The sequence below is a fragment of the Abrus precatorius genome, unplaced genomic scaffold, assembly GCF_003935025.1.
Source record: "Abrus precatorius isolate BTA unplaced genomic scaffold, Abrus_2018 Scaffold10, whole genome shotgun sequence".
Lineage (NCBI taxonomy): Eukaryota > Viridiplantae > Streptophyta > Magnoliopsida > Fabales > Fabaceae > Abrus > Abrus precatorius.
The window spans coordinates 5,499,843-5,521,097 of NW_020874292.1; the positions used below are offsets into that span (position 1 = coordinate 5,499,843).

General features: G+C 36.0%; 3 protein-coding genes across 7 annotated transcripts; 1 reads left to right on the forward strand and 2 right to left on the reverse strand.

Moving 5' to 3' along the window:
• Window positions 1-185: 185 nt before the first annotated feature.
• Window positions 186-1,547, forward strand: LOC113869431 (NAD(P)H-quinone oxidoreductase subunit O, chloroplastic). Its single transcript, XM_027505755.1, has 6 exons — window positions 186-418; window positions 512-567; window positions 651-716; window positions 808-849; window positions 1,071-1,130; window positions 1,327-1,547. Exons 1-6 carry the CDS (start codon window positions 211-213, stop codon window positions 1,354-1,356), a joined length of 462 nt encoding a protein of 153 aa, XP_027361556.1. The 5' UTR covers window positions 186-210; the 3' UTR covers window positions 1,357-1,547.
• Window positions 1,548-1,595: 48 nt separating this feature from the next.
• Window positions 1,596-4,197, reverse strand: LOC113869409 (5' exonuclease Apollo). 2 transcript variants are annotated; one of them, XM_027505731.1, is made up of 3 exons: window positions 3,874-4,197; window positions 3,549-3,760; window positions 1,596-3,323 (listed from the first exon to the last, which is right to left on the reverse strand). In XM_027505731.1, the coding sequence occupies exons 1-3, from the start codon at window positions 4,169-4,171 to the stop codon at window positions 2,181-2,183; spliced, it is 1,653 nt and encodes a 550-aa protein (XP_027361532.1). In that variant the 5' UTR covers window positions 4,172-4,197; the 3' UTR covers window positions 1,596-2,180. The 2 variants fall into 2 exon arrangements, with proteins under 2 accessions (XP_027361532.1, XP_027361524.1); XM_027505723.1 differs by having other exon boundaries at window positions 1,662-3,323; window positions 3,805-4,197.
• An 11,153-nt stretch (window positions 4,198-15,350) lies between these two features.
• Window positions 15,351-20,833, reverse strand: LOC113863686 (mitogen-activated protein kinase kinase kinase 3-like). Of its 4 annotated transcripts, XM_027497372.1 has the most exons (12): window positions 20,323-20,743; window positions 19,491-19,565; window positions 18,901-19,218; window positions 18,450-18,537; window positions 18,235-18,297; window positions 17,939-18,099; window positions 17,775-17,850; window positions 17,231-17,290; window positions 16,995-17,102; window positions 16,653-16,889; window positions 16,014-16,120; window positions 15,397-15,901 (listed from the first exon to the last, which is right to left on the reverse strand). In XM_027497372.1, the coding sequence occupies exons 3-12, from the start codon at window positions 19,203-19,205 to the stop codon at window positions 15,655-15,657; spliced, it is 1,452 nt and encodes a 483-aa protein (XP_027353173.1). In that variant the 5' UTR covers window positions 19,206-19,218; window positions 19,491-19,565; window positions 20,323-20,743; the 3' UTR covers window positions 15,397-15,654. The 4 variants fall into 4 exon arrangements, with proteins under 4 accessions (XP_027353146.1, XP_027353173.1, XP_027353154.1 ...); XM_027497345.1 differs by lacking the exon at window positions 19,491-19,565 and having other exon boundaries at window positions 15,351-15,901; window positions 20,323-20,833; XM_027497353.1 differs by lacking the exon at window positions 19,491-19,565 and having other exon boundaries at window positions 16,014-16,117; window positions 20,323-20,814.
• Between the last annotated feature and the right edge of the window lie 422 nt (window positions 20,834-21,255).

The window sequence follows — 21,255 nt, forward strand, 5'->3', positions numbered from 1 at the left end:
GTGTCATTCTTAATTTTGTAGCATGTAGAAGTAGTAACACGGTCCATAATGAAACGTTAGATGCATCAAATGGTCCATATTTTGTTTACTGCACCAAGTGTACTTCAATTCAACTGCAGCAAATCCTGGTCCGCACATCCCTTCTTCCTCTTATCTATCTATAGTGTACGTAAAGTGTAATGGGAGACACGTGGCATTGTGTTTCTCTTCATGGCGTTCACTGTGAGAATTTGCTACACTTCCTTCCCTTGCGTTCCTCGCATCCCACAAACTTCGAGAAGAAAAAATGTCCATTTTTCAATGATTCGTGCGGTTCAAAGTGGTGAAGCAGACACCCCAGAGAGTAAGAGTGAAGGGTCATCTAAGGCTCAGTCTTCAAGCGCTGCTCCTAAGACTCCCAAGAAACCTGTGTATTCCAGTGAGTCAAGCAATCATTGAGCTAATGTTTCTTTTTATTTGAGAGACTATAAGGCCTCTTTGATCATTGTTTGTGGTTTTTGCTTATGGGCAGTGAAGAAAGGTCAGATTGTGAGGGTGGACAAGGAGAAATATCTCAATAGCATCAATGTGAGAACGATTACAATGATTCACATGTTTCTTTGTTTTTGTTTAGTTTAAGTGTTATGACGTGTCCCAGTTTAATGTTTCAGTATCTTTCTGTTGGGCACCCACCTTATTACAAAGGATTAGACTACATTTATGAAGACCGTGGGGAGGTAAATAGCAAATAAGTAGAACTAGCTTGCATGACACAGCTCTGTTCTGGGTCATCACAGTTATCTAACTGAAAGTGTGAAACTCTTCTAGGTCCTGGATATGCGTATATTTGAAACAGGAGAGCATGCGCTTGTAAGTAACTTGCATATATCCTTATCCTTCTTTCATATGATACGGAATATCTAATCAAAATAGGAAGTCTGATCAATGTTCTGATAAAATCAAAACTATATCTATTACAATGCCAATGATGTTCGGTAGATCGAGCAAAGCAAAATTCCAATTATGGAAATTAAAATAGTGATGTGCTACAAATTTAATGTTTTATACTAACCAAAATTCCGGTTTTATAGGTTGCATGGGTAGGGATCCCCACCGCCCCAGCTTGGCTTCCTACTTACATGCTTATCAAGGTACAGTTTTTCTTGTTCCAAAGCTGCTAAAATTTATTATTACTTAGCTTCAGAAAGGATCTGCTTAATCAAAAGCCTAATCAAGCTGAACAGTATTTGGCCAAGAGCAACCTGTTTAATTGAGTTGATTCCTTTTCATTATAGCTGCTTTTTGAAGTGACAAAGATACCTCATTCATTCTTTTTTACTCTTGCAGTCAGAGAAGCTCAATTATGAGAGGCTATGACCCACAGCTGGGGCGCAGAATTTAGACACTACGTTGTTTTTTTTATGTTGTAAGAGAGTATAATTCAGGAAGCTTGGTTTGAAACACCGTCTGAGACTATCCCATCCTATGTGTTGTGCTACGTGAGAACTTTGAAGTTTTTGGTGATGATTATATGTGCTTCACTATTCTAAATAAATATATTTATTTAAACCACTAATACACAGCAAGAGCAATCATCCGCAAATCGATAAGATATGATAATCAATTTGCAAATACACTTCATTTGCACATATAAGCATAATGAAGCAATAAACAAATATGTTTATGTTGGTATCGATGACAGCAATACAATGTATTCCCCTGTTAGAAAAGTATAATGAATCCCTTCACTAAAATTGCATAATTGAGGCATCTGGGCAAGAAAGCAGTGATACTACGATACAGAGTATTGCAGCTAAGCACCACTTCTATGACCATAAAAGCTTCTTGCTTGACTTCTGCTGCTCCTTGTCAGACCTCAACCTTGCAATTATATGTAAAACTTTAGAATCTATTATTTGAATTTCCATAATACTGTCACGTATATGAGCTCCTCCATGTGAAGCATCCTTTGATGAACCTCTTGTTCAAAGGAAAAAAAAAAAAAAACAACTGTATGGTAGCAGATTGACAACACTTCTACAGTCCTGCTAATTCTTCGCTCCACCTTGCTGCTTCTTGTCAGGTACTCTTGTAACATACGTGGTGGTTTGAAAAAGAGGAAGGCATAACAAATTCTTGTAAAATCTTGAGAATTATACATGCATGAGCATCTCCAGCAAGACAAGTGAAGAAAAGAAAGATTAATAATCAATTCCCCTCTTGACACGTTTAATGGACTTCATAAGACCTGCTAAGGAGGGAAGAGGTTGAGGCACAGAAACATTCCTTGACCTGTACAACTTTATGACACTTCCACTCAAGCCCGAAGATCCAATATTTAGATAAGAGGTACTCATATTAACTCTCGTTCCTTCCTGAACCTCGGATTGGTGATGCTTCTCCACTGGATGTAAATCATTATTTCTTTCCGGTGATCCCTCCTTCACTTCAACATCATCCATATCGTTCAAGAATTCTTGTCGGGTATCACTTGAAACTTTTTGAGAAAGAACATTAACAGGCAACATATCAGATCCTCCTCGTGAAACGCCAACATCTTGGAGACTGAGCCTCGCTCTTCCAAAAGTTGTGATAGGCAAGCTTTTGCCATGAAGAGACAATTCTTCCGGTACTTTAGCGTCAACGCACTGTTTGATTGGTGATTTAGTTTGCGTAAAAGGCTGAGGGGTCCCTTCAAGTACAGGATAACATCTTGCAGAATTGACCAATGTATCAGCACCATCAGAAGTTTCCACAATCATATCCAGAAGCTTGCGCACAGAGTTGTTGAGAGCTCCTTTAGAGTTAAAACAATGTTTCTTAACATAATCCAGCTCCATAGCCCTGCAGCTGGGAGTTGTTGAAACAACCCACCTAGGTGCAAGAAGTTGAAGTGCCCATTCTAATTCTTCCTTGGATGAGTGCATTGAGTAACAGACATGCCATACGCCAAACTGATCCTTAACTGCTTCATTCATCCTCTTTTTTCTAGTGTTTTCAATTTCTGAGAACTCTTCTTCACAAACATACCACTGGGCAGAAGGCCGGATAATGAGAGGCAAAGGTTGGAGAGTTGCCTTGGCCTCGACCATCTTTGCTTTTGCTCTTTCATATAGTCTTGGAGATCCATCAAACAAATGGAAACGAGAAGATGGATCTTCACAAAGGATTTCAGGCACATTAAGACATAGATTCTTGAGACAATCCGGATTTTTCGCTCTATCAACGTATATTTTATCTCCAAATGTCTGGGACACATTAACAAGGATCTCTTCTTGACCAAGCATGTCGCAGGTTAGATACACCGTCGGTGCATCAGGATGCTTCCATATACAATTAATAACCTGTTTTGAAGTTCAATAAGCTGAATTTGAGATGGAATTATTGTTATTCATAATGAAATAATGACACTGCAGAATGATGGGTTCAATTTGAAAAAACAAAAAAACCCAGTAATATGCACCCACTAATGCATAAAAAATTAGGAACTGCTACAGGAAAAAGTATAAATATACTACGCTAAAATTAAAGGGGTTTCATTTAGGCAATTAGCAGAGTGAGAAGGGTACATGTTGAATAGCGGAATGCTTGGTAGGCATCCCCTGAGAGAAATTGGCAAAAGTACAGTCTAAGAAAACACAATCAAGAGGGAAGCGAGGCTCTCTTCCTTTCCTCCCAACATATTTATCAGGTAAATTCAGCAGACACTCTGGGGTGAGTCTGCAATCTCCGGTGTGCAGAATGTTACCAAATATCCCTTCAAACAAGAACATCACAGCCCCTGAACAATGAATTCGAAACGAAATAAAGCAAATGAATCTTTTGATGAATAAGATAGAATATGTTGATAAAGATGGATAAAAAAGAGAATTAAATTAAAAGTAATGAAAAAACCAGGGCAGTGATTGGCGTCGAAAGCGGTGACAGTGAAGGCACCGGCGGGATCATGGATGGTAAGGGATTGGCCAACCTCAATAGGGAGAAAGAAGGAAGAGAGAAGGTGAGGGTAATGTTGAAGAATGAGGGTTTTGGTGAGAAGGGTGGAGTAAATAGGGAAGGAAGCATGGGAAGTGATGGAAGAGGAATGGTCTTTGTGGGCGTGAGTGAGGAAATGGTGTCTCTTACTGCTCTTCGATGATGGGCTCCACGTGTCCACCGAGAAAGGTAATCCCTTCGGCATTTCGATGGGCATCTTCTCTTTACAGTGTCATGTGGAGGAGAGGCTTTTTCTCTCGTAAATCACCACCCTTCCCGCCCAATGTTCCCTGTAAATATTTTTAGATTTGTAATTGGAAGTTTCAAAAATAAGTTTCAAATTTTTTATCATTTATTACATATACAATTTATTTTATAATTTACTATAATTTTTGTAATATTTTAATTAATAATAAAATAATTTCTTTATAAACTTAATACAAAATTATTTTAAAGCCATCAATTAACTCGAATAAATCTTTAAATTTATCTTTAAAATAGTAAGCATTTAGGTAAATTGATCTAATTTGTTAATCATTGGCTTTGTTGACATAATAAACACTTTAATTCATTTAGCAACTTCTACGGTGTCAACTTTTTTTCAATTGTTGTTGTCATTTTTTACAAATTCTTTTTTCTTCAACGTATTCAGCGGCCACTAACATCTCCTACTCTCCCTCTTCTACCAGCCTTACCTCTTAACATTATTACCTACTTCAAAGCTTCAACCATGTCCTAAACCTTCACCTATTCTTCTACCACCACCCTAATCACTGCTTCCTCCACGGGCAATACCACCATTTGCCCTAAACCCCCATTATGTCCTGAACCTTTTATGCTCTCTCCTTCCTAGCACTAAAACCTCATTCTTCATTGCACAAGCCTTTGGTATGTCTTTTAAGCTCCCAACAAAGGGATCATTGATGTTACACAAGGCAGAGAGGTCAATGTTGATGTCATATTTGTTAACAATTTTCAGTCTTGTGTAGCACTCATTCGAATGCACCTTCACTTTAGGTTTCTTCTATTTCTTCCTCTTCTACCTATTGCCAAATCTCACAATGTCAAGTTCCAATCTTTGTTGAGGAACACAAAGCTCCACTTGATTGAACTTAGGGTCCTCCCTATTGAGTTGTTTCGAGTAATTAATAATAATGCTTTTTTTCTTTTACATTTATAAGATTATGAGCAGGAATGGGCAGGGGCTTGATGGTCCCAGTCAGAGCTTAAAGGTAACAATGGTTACTTTATAGAAGAAAAATGTTTATTTTATTCATCAGACGTTTAAGTCTATAAATACACCAAAGGAAATAATTGAACATCTAGTGATCCTACAAATAAGGAAATAAGGCGTAGAGGGAAATCAGTTTCCAATAAACAAGGTAAGACTGATTCTTCCTCTTTTATTGAAAGTAATGAAATGCCGAAATCCTTGCATCTCCCTTTGACCCAGCTAATTTCGGTTTAGTTAAGGTATCTTGGGTTGGATTTTTTGAATCGAACAGGTTGGTCTGCATCAATACTCCCTCCGTCGGTAGGAACCTTGTCCTCAAGGTTCAGGCAAGGAAAATCGAAACACAATTGCTCTTCATCTTCATGTTGCTTCCTCGGCAGAGAGGTCCTTCCATTGCATCAATAGTTCTGACTTAAACTTAGAACCCAACTTTATCCATCGTGTTTCCAGCACTTTCTCCGGCTCTAACTGCAGACTTACATTTTTCCGTAGAGGTGGAAGTTTCCCTTTGATTATTGTATCTGCCCCTATTCTTTTTTCCAATATAGAGGCATGGAAAACAGGATGAATCTGCGTCTAACTTTAGCTTATAAGCCACTTGTTCAATGCGTTCTTTCACTTGAAATAGACCAAAAATTTGTTTGATAGCTTCTATGATGTCCAACGGAAGACTAATTGTTGTCGATAAGGGTGTAGGCGAAGAAAGACCCAATCGCCAATGTTGAAGTTGACGTCTCGTCGCTTGAAATCAGCAAGCTGCTTCATTCGATTGTTTGCTGTCGTTAAATGTTGTTTAAGTTCGCTAAGTAGCTCGTCGTGAGCTGCTAACTACTCATCTAGCTCGTCCACCGTTGTAGAGCCGGTTTCATATGTTGGAATGTGTGGTGGTGTCCACCCGTACAAAGCTTGGAAAGGTGTCATACCGATAGATGAATGAAACATGGTGTTGTACCAGTATTTTGCCTAAGGAAGAAAAGCGTTCCACTGCTTTGGTCGATGATAAACAAAACATCGCAAATATTGTTCAATGCATCGATTAACCACCACTGTTTGGCCATCGATTTGAGGATGGTAGGCAGATGATAATAACAATTTAGTTCGGGACACTCTCCAAAATTGTTGCCAGAAATTATTGACAAACATCGAGTCTCTATCACTTACAATTGATCGCGGTATTCTGTAGAGTTTAACCACATATTGCACAAACTTGGAAGCAACAAGCCTAGCGGAGTAAGGGTGAGTCAATGGAACAAGATGAGCATATTTACTTAACCTGTCAACAACCACCATAATTGATGTATATCTATTTGATCTTGGCAACCCATCTACGAAATCCATGGAGATATCCTCCCATGTTCGACATGGAATAGGTAGTAGTTGGAGCAGTCCTGCCGGTGAGAGAGATTCATACTTCACCTACTGACAAACATTCCAGGCAGCAACATATTCTCGAAGCAAGCGATGTATAGATGGCCAATAAAACTGCTGAGACAGGCGTTTGAGCGTACGTAAGACACTAGAATGTCTTCTTGTCGATGTGTCATGGTACTCCTGTAACAATTGTTTGATTAATAAGGACGTAGGAGGTACAACAACATGATTGTTGTAGCAAATCAGACCCTCCCTCCAAGAATATGGTTTGTCGGGATTTTGCATGGCCAATACGCTAACTTCTGCAGATACGAATCTATTGCAGCCATTGCCTGGAGTTCGTCCCATATCTTTGCCTGTTGAACGAACAACCCTTAAAAACAAGGGATCTCAGGAACTCGGTACAGAGCATCAGCCGCTGAATTAGAAGCTTCAGGCTTGTATACTATTTCATAGTTATAGCCGACTAATTTTTTCACCCACTTTTGTTGTTAAGGTGTTAACACCCGCTGCTCTAGCAAGTATCTTAGACTTTGTTGGTCCGTTTGTATCGTAAAACAGCGACCCAGTAAGTATGGCCTCCAAGTACGAATTGCAACAACAATGGCCAGCATCTCTATTGCATATGTTGACAAATTTTTTTTCATAAAACTCAGTCCTTGACTCATGAAAGCAATAGGTTGTCCTTTTTGGGTTAGAACAGCCTGATGCCTTCACCCGAAGTGTCTGTTTGGATAACAAAAGGTTCGGCGGAGTTGGGTAGGACAAGAGTGGGCGTTGTTGTCATTGCTCTTTTGAGTTTCATGAACGCTACTTCGGCCGTCTCATCCCACAGAAATTTTCCTTTCTTGAGCATATTTGTGAGTGGTCTTGCAATTATCCCATACTCACGTACAAACTTTCAATAGTAGCCGGTTAGGCCCAAAAAACCATGAACCTCTATGACGGTCGTTGGTCTTGGCCAATCCAACATTGCTTGAATTTTTGCGTGATCGACTTTTTCTCCTTCGCTTGAGATGATATGCCCCAAATACTTAAGTTCTGACTATCTGAACGCACATTTTTTGAACTTAACATGTAAGCATGTTGTCGCAGTATGCTGAAAATCTCGTATACATGTTGGAGGTGGTCCTGCCATGAGAGGTTGTAAACTAATATATCATCAAAAAATACAATGACAAACTTACAGAGATGTGGCCGAAAGATTGTATTCATCAATGCTTGAAAAGTCGAAGGAGCGTTGCACAAGCCGAAGGGCATCACCAAATACTCATAGTGTCCGTTGTGGGTGCGGAAAGTAGTCTTGTGCACGTCATGTGGATGAACACGTACTTGATGGTATCTAGCAGTGAGATCGAGTTTGGTGAAGAAGGAGGCATCGTGTAACTCATCAAGCATATCTTCCACCGTTGGTATTGGAAAACGATCCTTGATAGTTACTTCATTAAGTGTTAAATAGTCTGTGTAAAACTACAATGATCCGTCTTTCTTTTTTACAAGCAACATAGGGGACGAGAAGGGACTAGAGCTTGGCTGGATAAACCTAGATTCCAGCATGTTTTGCACTTAACATTCGATCTCTTCCTTTTGAAAATGCGCATATTAATAAGAATAAACATTCACGAGATTGGTTCCTTCTTTCAAAAGGATGCGATGTTCAACCTCCCGCTTCAAAGGTAACTCCCGAGGTTCATCGAAAAGCTTTACAAACTCATCAATCACCTTCCTCATTGTTGCTGGTACTGGTGACAAAGTGGCCTACTCCTTGTTGATGCAGAGGGCGAACAGGGTATGCCCCTATCTTGCTTCTTTAGAGACCTCGTTGGGTTTAGTGGCTGTAATCGGTGCAGCTCCCAATCCGTGCAGTACGCAGTCCATCCCTGCCCATTTGAAAGCCATGGTTTGAGCCTTCCAATCAAACACGGTGGTTCCTAATTCTTCTAACCATTGGATCCCAAGGACAACATCTAATCCCCGCAATGGCAGCACATATAGTGTGATAGGGAAACTGATACCGTGCAGCGAGATTGGTATCGCCTCATAACGTCCTTGGCATTTTAGCGGCGAGCCACTGGCAACACGAACAGTGAATGGTGTGGTAGGGGAAATAATGAGATTCAGTGTCTTTACTGCTCTCTCACTGATGTAATTGTGAGTTGATTTGCTGTCAATAAGGGCCACTAGTCGATGTTTCTCAATCGTTGCCTCTACTTGCATAGTAGGAGGAGTGTCCTACCCAACTAAAGCGTACAAAGAGATCTCTGGTTCCTTAGTCTCATCTTCCCCCGATTCGTTAGACCCCCCTTATTCTCTCTCCATAAGTAGTAATTGCGGTTGTCAGCACTTGTTCCCAGGGGTGTACCGTTCATCACAACTGAAACATAGTCCTAGGCTTCTCTTCTTTTTAATTTCATCCCAACTCAGCTTCTTGGGATTCATACCCGTGTTTCGTGCTTGATAACTATGCAGTACTGGACTGCTAGGTTGATTTTGCCTTTGTTGTTGGAGCAATTCATCTCGCATCTTAGCCAGCATGATGGCTTCCTTGAGTATCTTAGGCCTGAACATTCTGATTTCATCTGCAATGGGTGGTTGGAGACCTTCAATATATGTCTCGACGAGTGCCTTTTGGGTCCACCTATGGACCTTTGGCTCAGAAACCAGAAAGAGGAAGTGACCAAGTAGTGCTTAGAACTCTCAAATAGTACAAGAGATAACTAGAGCTTGAAACTCTTAATAGAGGATGAGAATTTGCTTATTCAACTTGATGCCAAAATTAGGAGTACAATGGGGTATTTATAGTATTACAAGGATACTTCTAGAACATAGATTATTTTATAGTAGATATTAAATAGGATAGTTCTAGACTAGGGATATTTCTAGAGAAAGGATATTTCTAGACTATAGACATTTCTAGATAGTGTAATTATAGATTATCCTAAATATAGGTTAGGCCAACCTTGTTCTGAAGCCTTTTGAATTCTCGTTGATTATCCCTTAAACTACCATTTTGGTTGATCTTGGACAGGGCTTCGTCAAAGTCTTCGCATTCGGTGGGACCAAGGCGTGCCCACAGTTCCTCTTCAAACCCCTCCCATATGATCAACGTCACATCTTCATCATAAGCCTTTTTCATAGCGTACCACCACTCATTGGCATCGTCATCAAGATGATATAAGGCGTAATGCACACGTTTGTGTTTTGGTGTATCTTAGTATTCGAAAAACTGCTTGGCTTTACTTAACCACGACGTTGGGTCACCTCCGGTGAAGTGCAGAAACTCCAGCTTGGCTGTCTTGGATTAGAACATCAGTTTTGGATGGTCGGGCTGATTGGCAAAGTTCTAATTTTGGCTCCCTTCTGGCTATTTCCTGCGATCTGAGTTGGAGCCGATGTGAGCACCGAATAAGGACTCCGTGAACCGGTTCAGAGATGTGTCTAGGAGATGAAATTTCTCTCTGTCAATGTAGTTTTTAGCTGGGTGAGCTCATCATACACAGTTCCAAGTCCAGCATCAAGTGATTCAATCTTGTCTTTGTTAGTTCCCATCTTGATACCACCACGAGGTGGTCCGAGTCAATGATGAGTAAAGTGATAGTTGCAAGCTCTGATACCAATTGATGATCCCAGTCAGAGCTTAAAGGTAACAATGGTTACTTTGCAGAAGAAAAATGCTTATTTTATTCATCAGACGTTTAAGTCTATAAATACATCAAAGGAAATAATTGAACACCTAGTGATCCTACAAATAAGGAAATAAGACATAGAGGGAAATCAGTTTCCAATAAACAAGGTAAGACTGATTCTTCCTCTTTTATTGAAAGCAATGAAATGCTTAAATCCTTGCCTCTCCCTTTGACCTAGCTAATTTCAGTTCAGTTAAGGTATCTTAGGTTGGGTTTTTTGAATTGAACCGGTCGGTCTGCATCAGGGCTTGGGGGAAAAGACAAGTTTGGTGAGGTGACAACAATAGAGAGTAGGGGAGAAGATAAGGATTCTTGTGAGGGAAGAAAGTGATGAACGATGAGCTAGTGAATGTTAATGGAGAGAGGAGGGAATGTTAAAAGCAATGGAACAAGGAGGCAAAGAGGGATTTAGAGGTGGAAGTGGACGCTAATGATTACGATGATGGAAGCGGCTAAAAATGTCATGGATGAGCAGAGAAAAGAACAACATCGATTTAGGTTAGAGGAAAAAGAAATGATATTGTTTTAACATTTCAAGTACAAACTAAAGGGGTAAAGTATCAATTTAATCCCCAAAATTACACTATTATATTAATTTTATTCATAAAATTGTAAAAATCTCAATTTATTTCTTTAAATTTTTTATTAAAAAAAATCACTTTAGTCCCCTAAAATAGCCGTTACATATAATTTTTTGAAATTAGTCCATCCAACTTAAAATTATATTTCAATTTTAGTTCTTTTGGTTTCAATTTCTTTTTCTTTATTTTTCCTCTAACATTCTTCTTTTACTCTATTATTCAACTTAATATTCTTCTTCTTCACCAAAAGTACACTGAAGAGATTGATCATAAGTAAAAAATTCAATCCAAAGATTGTGCAATGTCTTCAAATTCACAAGGAAGCCATAATGGAGCCAATACTTAAAATCTCTAAAACTCGAGAATCATGGTAAATCATTATATGGTTGTGCTAAATATGAGGTAAGTAATTTATTTTGATGGGTGTTTGTGGTTGTTGGTATTTATATTTTTTTGTGTTTTTGTGTTTTAAGAATCTTGGTAACTTCAAGCTAGTACTTATTTATTTTATTTTTTTCAATTGCAGGAAGGAAACCATTATAACTATTTTTGGTAGAGTGATGATGGAGTAGTGGGTATGTCTAAAAGTGTGAAGTTACAAATACGGTATCATAAGTGACGTTCAGAAGTGAAAGATTAATTTGACATGAAAAATTAACTATTTAGAGGCTGAAATTAGAAATCTATAAAAAAAATCATTGTTGTAATGTTTATTGTGATTATTATTGGTTTCATAGTGTTGAATTCAATATGTTTAAGAAAGTAGTGAATGCAAGATTACACATGGGTTAAAAATGTTAAGCTAAACCAATGTAATCAACAATATTTAAAAAATTAAGTAATTTTAGTGATTTTTCTCCCTATAATTTTTTCTATGTTTCAGAGTGTTAAGTTCATTTAGTTGTGTATACAGACTGATTTTATTGTAAACCATTATAAAAATAGCCTCAATCCTATTAACCTTTTCCTAAAAAAAATGTAGTGCTTTAAATGCAAACAATATTGGTAATATGATTGGAGTTAGGGTTTACGATTTGGTTTGGGATTGAGGATTCGATTTGAGTTTTGAGATTGGAATGAAATTGAGAGTTCGATGAAAAGGAAGAAGAAACAGTGGAGAAGAGAAGATAAATATCTATGATGAAGGTTAAAGATGAATAATAGGATTCAAGAACCAAATTGTAATGAAATTAAAAGTAAAAATAAAAAAAATTATAATTTATCATCTCAGTACCACATCAGCATTATCCACACTTTAACATAAGCAGTAGTCAAAGCAAACTAACAAGAGCTACTAACATAAAACAAAAGTTTAAATTTTGAAGATTAAATTAAGACTTTTACAATTTTATTGACGATAACAATACAATTTTAGAGATCAAATTGATATTTTACTCTAAATTAAAGTGATAAAAATTTGACAAAATTGAGAAGTAACATGTTTATTTAAAAATTTCAAAAACTAATTTACTCAACTTTTTCAATTTAGATACTAAAATTAGAATTTGCTCAAATTGACTCCACCAAATACTCAATCACGTACAAAGCTATCTAATGTAGATAAATGATAGTTTTTTAAGTATATCTTTGAAAAACATGTACTTTTAAAAAATCAAAAATAAAAATGTTTTTATATAATATTAATTTTTAGTTATCCAAATAAAAAAAACTCCAAATGAGATAGGCTAGAGCATTCTTGCTTGCAACATCAAATTTTGACCAGATTAAAAATACTTTTTTATCATTTTAATAAGTATATAATTACATATTCAAAATTTATAACAAAATTTTCATAGTTCTAAATAAAATTAGTTTACAATAACTAAAATGTAGACACAATTATAGCCTTAGAAGGATCTTGGGGTCGATAGTGGTGATAGACACGACTAACCATCTCCTTCTTCGCCACAATCAGCACAACCCCTCAAGCAACGAAAGAAAGAGATAAAACTAATAAAATATCATACTACTACTACTGGGTGAAACATCATTATTTTGACCATATAGTCATTTCAAGTGTCACTTTAACAAAGGTTAACACTAACTTAAGTGTTCAATGCTTCACAAAGCCAAAAATTTATTGACTCATTTTAAAATTTGATGCTCAGTAGAGCTGGACAACAATCGAATTTAGGTGAGTTTGGATCTTAAAACTCATTAATGGAGCAAAATCCCCCTACCAATCTAAGCCACTTCCATCTGAATAGTCTCTCAAGTTGAAATAAGTAGATTAAGGTAGGTCTCAAAGATGAAACACTATCTATAAAAGATGAAGCATCATCAAAGACTACCTCAAAGATGAAACTCATAAATCCTAATCCAACAACAATCATAATGGTGCAAGAGAAAAAAAAAAGGTAAGAGAAAATAGAAAAAACACAAACACATGCAATCACAAAAGAGAGATGCAAATTTTGAGAAAAATCAAAATTGAAAGAAGAAGATGATCAAAGAAAACCATTAAATCACTAACGAAAACGAGAAGCAACCTGTACAAGCCTAAGCATCGATCATACAAACTGACCAAAGATGAATATCATTAGCGAAAGTTTTAGAAAAGGAAGTGGCACAGGAAAAAAATTAGAATGAAAAACAAAATAGAATTAGGATTTTTTTTTTATTTTTTTTTTAAGGACCATTATTTTCAGTCGAGTTAAATTTTCTGTGTTAGAAAAATTGTCACCCGTACTCAAATGAGCATCGGGTTGACCCACACCAACCCATCCACCAAACACCGTTCGTTCTTCAGTTTTGCAGGTTTCGGTTGGAGGTATTTATTTTTTTAATGTTTTTTAAAAAATAAATTTTTAAAATAATATTTTTTAAAAACAAATTTTCTGTCAGAGTCTTTTTTGTCAAGTTAGTAACTGTTTTGTCTACTTGATGAAATTTATTTTTTATTTTTTAAATAATATTTCGTCTTCAACTGAAACTATCAGATCATGTTTGAATCAATTTATGAAATTAGTTAAAAAAATTTATATTCTAATATTTAATTAAATTTTATTAAAAATAGAAAATTATAATATCTAAGAATAAAAAAATTATATAATTTTAATTAACTTAATTAACAACTACAAATATATTAAAAATATATTAAGATTACACTGTGTATACTATATTGTGTATACTGTATGACACTAAAGAGAAGATTTATTAATAAAATTATAAATTTAAAAAGAATTATCATGAGTCACATTTTTTTTTCAAACTATTTTCATAAATTAGTTGAAATATGACAAAATCTTAATATTTATATAATAAATATTTATTTTTTATAATTTTTTATATATTTTTTTTCTTAAATTAAATATGTTTATAGTTATATCAATAGGGCTAATTTATTATTTTAATGTTTTTTAAAAAATAAATTTTTAAAATAGTATTTTTTAAAAACATATTTTTTGTCTCAGATTTTTTTTTGCTACGTTAGTAGCTATTTTGTCTAATGTCTCAACAAAACATATTTAATTAAAAAATAAAAAAATATAATATTTAATTAAAATGTATTAAAAAATCATAATATTTAATTTAAAAATAAATTATTAAAATTTACATAATTTTTAATTAAATTAATTAATAATTAAAAATATATTAAAAGTATATAGTGTTAAGATTTTGTTAACTTTAGTTTTAATATCTATAAAAAAATACATATTTATTATATAATTATTAAAAAAAAATTTATCACACCTAACTTACAAAACTAGTTTGAAAAAAGAAAAAAAAAATGTGACTCACTTTAAAATGACAATTATTTTAATTTATAATTTTATTAGCAAGTCTTTTTTTTTAATATCAGTGCAATCTCAATATATATTTTTAATATATTTATAGTTATTAATTAAGTTAATTATAAATTATATAATTTTTTATTCTTGAATATTATAATTTTTTATTTTTTAACTAGTTTCGTAAATTAATCCTGACACTGTATCATGAATTATATCTCTATAGCAAACGAAACTCATTAAATGATGACACATAATGTAATCTGATAGTTTTATTTCTACTGAAGATAAAATAATATTTAAAAATTTTTTATCAAGACAGTAGACAAAATAATTACTGACAAAAAAGACCTCAGAGACAAAATATGGTTTTAAAAAATATTATTTAAAAAATTTATTTTTAAAAAACATTAAAAAAATAAATAAGCCTTCAGTGGTGCAAATCCTGCACACCGCTGACACTGACTACTCACAATATCATAGACTAATCTAAAAGTTAGTTTTCACGACTATTTCTTTTGCAAATATAAGGATACCCAAGTTATTTTGAATGAACTTTACGAAACTCTTCACATCAAGTCCACACAAAATACGCAATAATATATAGCAGCCGAATTAAATATAAATTATTAAACTCACTACATGAAATAACATAATATAAAATTGCTTCCAAATATTTTGGACATTCAGTACACGCTGGCTTTTTCTAGCCCAGGGTTTAAACAATTAAACTCTTGTCGTGATGATTTGGAACCAAACCATACACGCGTCATTCTCAACTAAAAAAATATAATTTAAAATGAAAAAGAGTATGTATGAAAAATTACTCTCTTTACTTAGCCATGAGCTAACAATATACAGCATAAATTACTACAAACACGGTAAACACCTTGCATTTACAGTAATCAATAAATTGTTACAAGCAGCAAGGTCTCCCCAGTCCAACAATTGCCTGCCCCTCACTTGTACCTTTCTCTTGCACAAATAACCGACCAGAATCCTCAAGAGTTTGTACCTTCAGAGTGAAGTTCAACCACAGGCCACAAAGCATGCTGGGGAAACCAAGAAAGATTTTAGGGGTATTTACAGTCTGCAACTCAAATGAGTCTTGTTCTTGGGGATCCACCGGGTGTGTGGACTTTGTATAAAGATGCTTCATGCCAAGGATCAAGAGTGAATGTAGCATTTGATCTTACTGGATATGATGGGAGTGTATTTTGTCCCATCATTGTGTAAGTTGGATGAGGAGGAGAAAGGAAACAGCTCTTGTGTGCTGGCCCATACTGTCTCAATGGACTTGAACAGGGAGATACTGGTAAAGATGTGATCATTCTTGTGTTATCTCTGAAGGGAGATATAGTACACCAAGTCAGTCCAAATAACAAGAAAATGATTCACCATATGCCTAGAGATGCCAAACCATTATTTATTAATAACAAAAAGTCGGATATCTAACCTTGGGCTCCTTACTGCTCGTGAAGTTACAGGAGCTGGCTTTGTTGCATAATCTCCATCCAGTGAAGTTATGCTTGTTCTATGGGAATGAAGCTCTAAAGCTGTCTGCTGCAAAGGAATCCAAGCAAACAGAAAGTTAGCTCCAGCCCAACAATGACCACAGACACTGATTTTCAGAACCTGTGCAACTTTAAACATCACAACGTTCACTCGAGCAATATCCGCATTAGAAATGTGGCTTCAAATGAACCAATATCTAATCTTGAAGACTGTTGCAATCTAGGATTACCTGGCGGCAATAAATTCTCTATAAAGCTACATAGGATATACTTCACTTTTACCAAACTAAACTTACAAATTGAACTATGTAACGCATACATCACAAAAGACTAAACAATGAGATAAAATCCTGACATACAGTATTATAGGACCTCTGCATAACTATCAAGTATGTTGTTTATCATTTATTCCACGATCCATTATTGGATAACCTCAAGTGATGAAATTGCCCAAACTTCAAGACGATTGCAACATGTTTTAATCACCCCCTTTGTAATGATTATGCCACAATATGTAGGAACTAGCTTGTAACACCGAACAAAAATAAACAAGGAAAATAAATACGAATCAAGGACTGTACCGGTGTCCGACTTCCATCAAACATGTAGGGGAAAGCATCCCTCGTTATTCTGACATTTGTAGCTTTTGTTGCTGATTGATCTCGAATAAAAGGGTGATCTAGTAACTTTTGGGCTGTTGGGCGGGCCGATGGATCTCTTTGTAAGCATAGGTTAATGAAATTCTTTGCATCATTTGAGAGATGATTAGGAATTTCAGGCATATCTTTGCTGTTACCAATTTTAAATATTGCTGCTACCTGTTGAATGCAAACATTAAAAAAAAATTTGGTCCCTTGTACTTTTCAAATAGGCTCATAACAAACATGCAAATAAATTCTAGTTCTAACTATCCAATATCGCACCCCTTCATATTGATTCCAAGGAGGCTTCGATGTTGCCATTTCAAGAATTGTGCATCCTAAGCTCCATATATCAACAGGAAGATTATAGCCATTTGTATTCATCACAACCTAAGAAAGCGAACAAGGATACATTACAACTTACAGTGGCAGAGAGAATGACAGAGAGAAAGTGAGGGAAGGATGTGCTTGTGCAAAATAAGTTACAAGATCTAAGAAGAAAGGAGAACAAAAATTACCTCAGGTGCCATCCAGTATGGACTTCCCTTGAAAGAAAGCATTGAGGTAGAAGAATTTATCTGGTTCAAACAAACATAATTTAGAGGTGATGCCCATCATAAATCAGAAATCAACCAAAAAGTTATGCATTCTGGAACGCTATTCCCCTACCAATTTTTCTAAAACTCTAGTCCATTTTCAATGCGGTCCTGATCATATAAGCTTATTTATGCTATTTAGCTTTGAATTATAAAAGATAGCAAAGAGTTGAGAAAGCGCAAAGCATGTTTGAGAACCAGAAGCATTCTAGATCTCATTCTCTGCGGGTGTGCACAAATGAGAGAGAGAAATCATGTCTCTGCCACTAGGCATCAGATATGAATATGAGTGGAAATTCAAATTTAAGCTGTGGCAAAAGAAGCGTTTTTAGGTGTCCACTCCCCATAAATTTTACAACATGTATATGGCATAATTTATTTTACTTGAAACAATACATATTGTTTACTTTTTAAGTGAGCCCAGAAGCAATTCATTTTTTAAAGCATATTTGTACGATAAACTTACGTGTTTAGCCATTCCAAAATCTGCCAGCTTGATTTCACCATTAGGATCAACTAGTATATTAGCCCCTTTGATATCCCTGTGAATATAAAAACGTATCAATAATTTAAGATAGTCAATAAGCAATCATTTTCATGTTATAAATAGAGACAGAATGACCATATTACCTATGCACTGTATTTCTCCCATGAAGATAGGAAAGTCCAGAGACAATCTGCCTGGTATAATTTTGAATAACAGGCTCCTTGAAGGCCCCATATTCCTGAAGTAATTTATGAATAGAACCACCAGAGACATATTCCAAATAAACAGAAAGGGTTTCTTCTCCCTGCAAATATGGCATACATTTATAAATTGATCTCACCCATAATTTTTTTATATGTCTATCTCTCTCTGGGTGCACACAACTATAATATGTATGTATGGCATACAGGATTCAGAACTTGGAATATTTTAGCCATACCAAGTCACTCCCGTAGTATTGAACGATGTTGGGATGTGAAAGCTGACTGAGCAAATGGATCTCCTACAAATAAATGGAGAAATGGTATAGATTAAATGGTGATCAGACACATGAAAACAAACTTTGATGCAACAGAACGAGGAATTGCAAAAGTGCTAGTGTTTGTTGAAGGCTTAAAGCATCATTCATAAATCTTCAAAAGATAACAGAATTACCTGATTAAGTTGTTTGAGGCACTCTTTGGATGTTTGATCATCACAGATAACCCTGACTTCCTTTATTGCACACAAATGTCCACTATCACTATCAAAGTTTCAATACAAGCATTTTAGAGAGGGTAGACCAAACACAGGAAACAGAATATATATAATTTCAGTAATTTGCCCATAATTTGGACGTTCGTACAAAATGCAGTCTGAAAGAAGGCTGATGACGTCATTCTGTAAACATAGCTGTGCTTCTATTGGTTACTTGGACAGCAATATTTACTTTGTAACCTAAATATTTGCTTATACATTACAACTGCTAGGCAGCAAAAACCACAAATTCTTCCTTTAAAATATTCAGGGAGTGAAAATTATACATGATATAAAGTTGTTGCAGCCTAACCCAAAAGAGAATTGAAAGTAATTTTGCTTCACTGGAAAATAAAAAACAACCCAATACCTATTGAATCCCAGGTAAACATGCCCAAATGTTCCCCGTCCTAGAAGCTTTCCTTTCTTCCACTTGGAAGTGTTACTGATAGTGTTTTCTGGCAGTCCATTTGCTCTTGTATTGGAAAGAGAAGAAGGACTAGTAGGAGAACCTGGTGGAAGAGGCAAAGGGTGACATTGACTCTTTCCATCTTCTTGCTTGCCTGTAGGGGAGTCAAGACTCAAAACATGTAACCTGGGATGAAGAGGTGAGGTAGGGCTGGTGGGGCCCCTTGACCCAGGACCTGGGCTTTTAGACCTCACATTGAACTTCATGTCACCTTGTACTCTAGCATAAGGAAACAGCATCGATTAGTTTTACAGCAGATTGAATTAAGAACACTAAAACACCCTGATAAACAAACTGAACAGTTAATGTCCACTGAGTTCCTTTTTCCTTGCACTCTCCATGCTAAAGTGAACGTTGCTTGTAACTTATCAGCCTCCCATATTTATAATTAGAAGGTAAAAACCATTTCGCATAAGCATCTATCCTTGAATTCATTATGAATAAATATATATAAAAAAGAAAGTAACAAATAATTTTTGCATAAACTTCACCTAAATCAATTGGAATGACTAAGAAGCCCGAAGCAGATATTTTGGAAGGGGGGTTGATGGTAGGTAGTTAACTTCCTACAGAAAAAAGGGACAAGACCTAATATTAACAAACTTGTCCGTCGAGATTTAGATCTTCATTTTCCCCAAATAAATCCATACTGAAAGTCTGAAACTACAAATTCAGACTTTTAAAACAGAAATTCCAGAATGGATAATTCCAAATCTCCAATTATACTATAAAAAAGCGCCAAAAACGACGAAGTATAAACCATAAAACCGTCATTCACAGGACAAACAATAATCTAATCTATCTAAAGAGAGTGAGAATAAAAAGTCCAGCTCAAACACCGAAGAAAATTGCATTTAGGCATGAACCGAATTACACAAACAAGGGGCAAAAGAGAGGAGAAGCCTTAAAATTAAAGGAAAGGAAAGGAAAGTAAAAGAGCAAGAAAAGGAAGGAAAAAGTGCACAATCAATGTTTACAAAAAGGGTAGGCAGGTAGTAGCAAGACTTGTTACGAATTCTGAACAAAAACTAAAAAGGAATCCCGTAAATCAAGTAAGTATGCAATCATGGTCCCAAAAACACAACACCTAGTAGAGAGAGAGAGAGAGACGAGACATCGCAGAGTCTCAGCCACCGCTGTAAAAAAGCCACTTTATGTTTTCAATCATTATCCTACAACGTACCCTCTCCAAACACGGAAAACGAAAAACCAATCAATCAATCAAATTAAGCTCACTGCAAGTACAAAATTCCCAAACCTGAGAAAGAAGCAAAGTTAAAACCAAAGATTAAAAAGAAAAAAAAAAGGTAAATTGAATCGAACCTGGGGGCATTAATCTGAGAGTGATAAGTTGAATGATCATCGTAGGAGCCATTGGAGCTGACGCTAGAACCAGAAAGGGAAGCAGATCCGAAAGCGAGGGCTTGATCGTTGCCAAAGCTCTGAGTAGAGGAAACGGAAGGGCGAGGCAAGGGAAGGCCAGGCTTGTCGGCGGCGTCGGAAGAAAAATCACGACTAACCCTAGGGGAAGTCTTAACGACGTCGTCGAAGCATTTATTAGTTTTGGGGCTGTGATGAGGCTTTGCCTTCTTGATGAAATTGAAGTGAAGAACGCCGCCGCCGCCATGTGGCTGGTCCTCCTGGTCCTTGCTCTTGCTGGATTTTCTACCCCACCAAGTGGGCATTCTAAGCACTCTCAATTCACAACAAAGAAAGAAAAGAGTTGTTGAATATGAACAATAATAGTAGCTGATATGTTCAGACTAGGTTTTGTTCATTTGGAGGAGGAAGAAGCTACGAAAGAGGATTAGGAAATAGGAAGAGAAATTAAAACAAAAGAAAAAAGGCACAGTGAACAACAGCTAGATAGATAGAGAGAGAGAGAGAGAGAGACGGTGGTTGGATAACTGACGTGGCAATTTCTAAGAAAGAGAAACAAGAGACAAGGCCCACACACTCCATAAGCTTAGCTATCTATCTCTCTCTCGCTGCTCCTACGTGTCACTCTACGTAACGTGTTACGTGCGTATCCTACTTCTTGCATCCCTCTCACTCAAATTTCACTCTTTTGTGTAAAAATATTAAAATAGTAAAACTCACCTCATAAATTATTTTTTATATTTTTTCCAGCAGAATATTAATTTCCAATTTTCCATCTATTTTGCCCTTTACAGTTTACGCACGCTGCAAGTAAATAAAGGTAAAATAAGAACGTGCTCTGTATATCGATTTTACCGGGTTTGAGGGTGTAGTTCT

Bases quoted from the DNA above. Each gene is read 5' to 3' on its own strand.
- LOC113869409 (XM_027505723.1), bottom strand. From the start codon at position 4,171: ATGCCCATCGAAATGCCGAAGGGATTACCTTTCTCGGTGGACACGTGG. The intron at 3,761-3,804 runs CAAAAGATTCAT...TTCATTGTTCAG, and splicing joins ACATATTCTATCTTATTCAT to GGGCTGTGATGTTCTTGTTT. The intron at 3,324-3,548 runs GTACCCTTCTCA...ACTTCAAAACAG, and splicing joins AGCATTCCGCTATTCAACAT to GTTATTAATTGTATATGGAA.
- LOC113863686 (XM_027497345.1), bottom strand. From the start codon at position 20,684: ATGCCCACTTGGTGGGGTAGAAAATCCAGCAAGAGCAAGGACCAGGAG. The intron at 19,219-20,322 runs GTTCGATTCAAT...TCCTTATGCTAG, and splicing joins TCTCAGATTAATGCCCCCAG to AGTACAAGGTGACATGAAGT. The intron at 15,902-16,013 runs GTTAGATATCCG...ATCTCCCTTCAG, and splicing joins CGAGCAGTAAGGAGCCCAAG to AGATAACACAAGAATGATCA.
- LOC113869431 (XM_027505755.1), top strand. From the start codon at position 211: ATGGCGTTCACTGTGAGAATTTGCTACACTTCCTTCCCTTGCGTTCCT. The intron at 717-807 runs GTAAATAGCAAA...AAACTCTTCTAG, and splicing joins TTTATGAAGACCGTGGGGAG to GTCCTGGATATGCGTATATT. The intron at 850-1,070 runs GTAAGTAACTTG...CCGGTTTTATAG, and splicing joins AAACAGGAGAGCATGCGCTT to GTTGCATGGGTAGGGATCCC.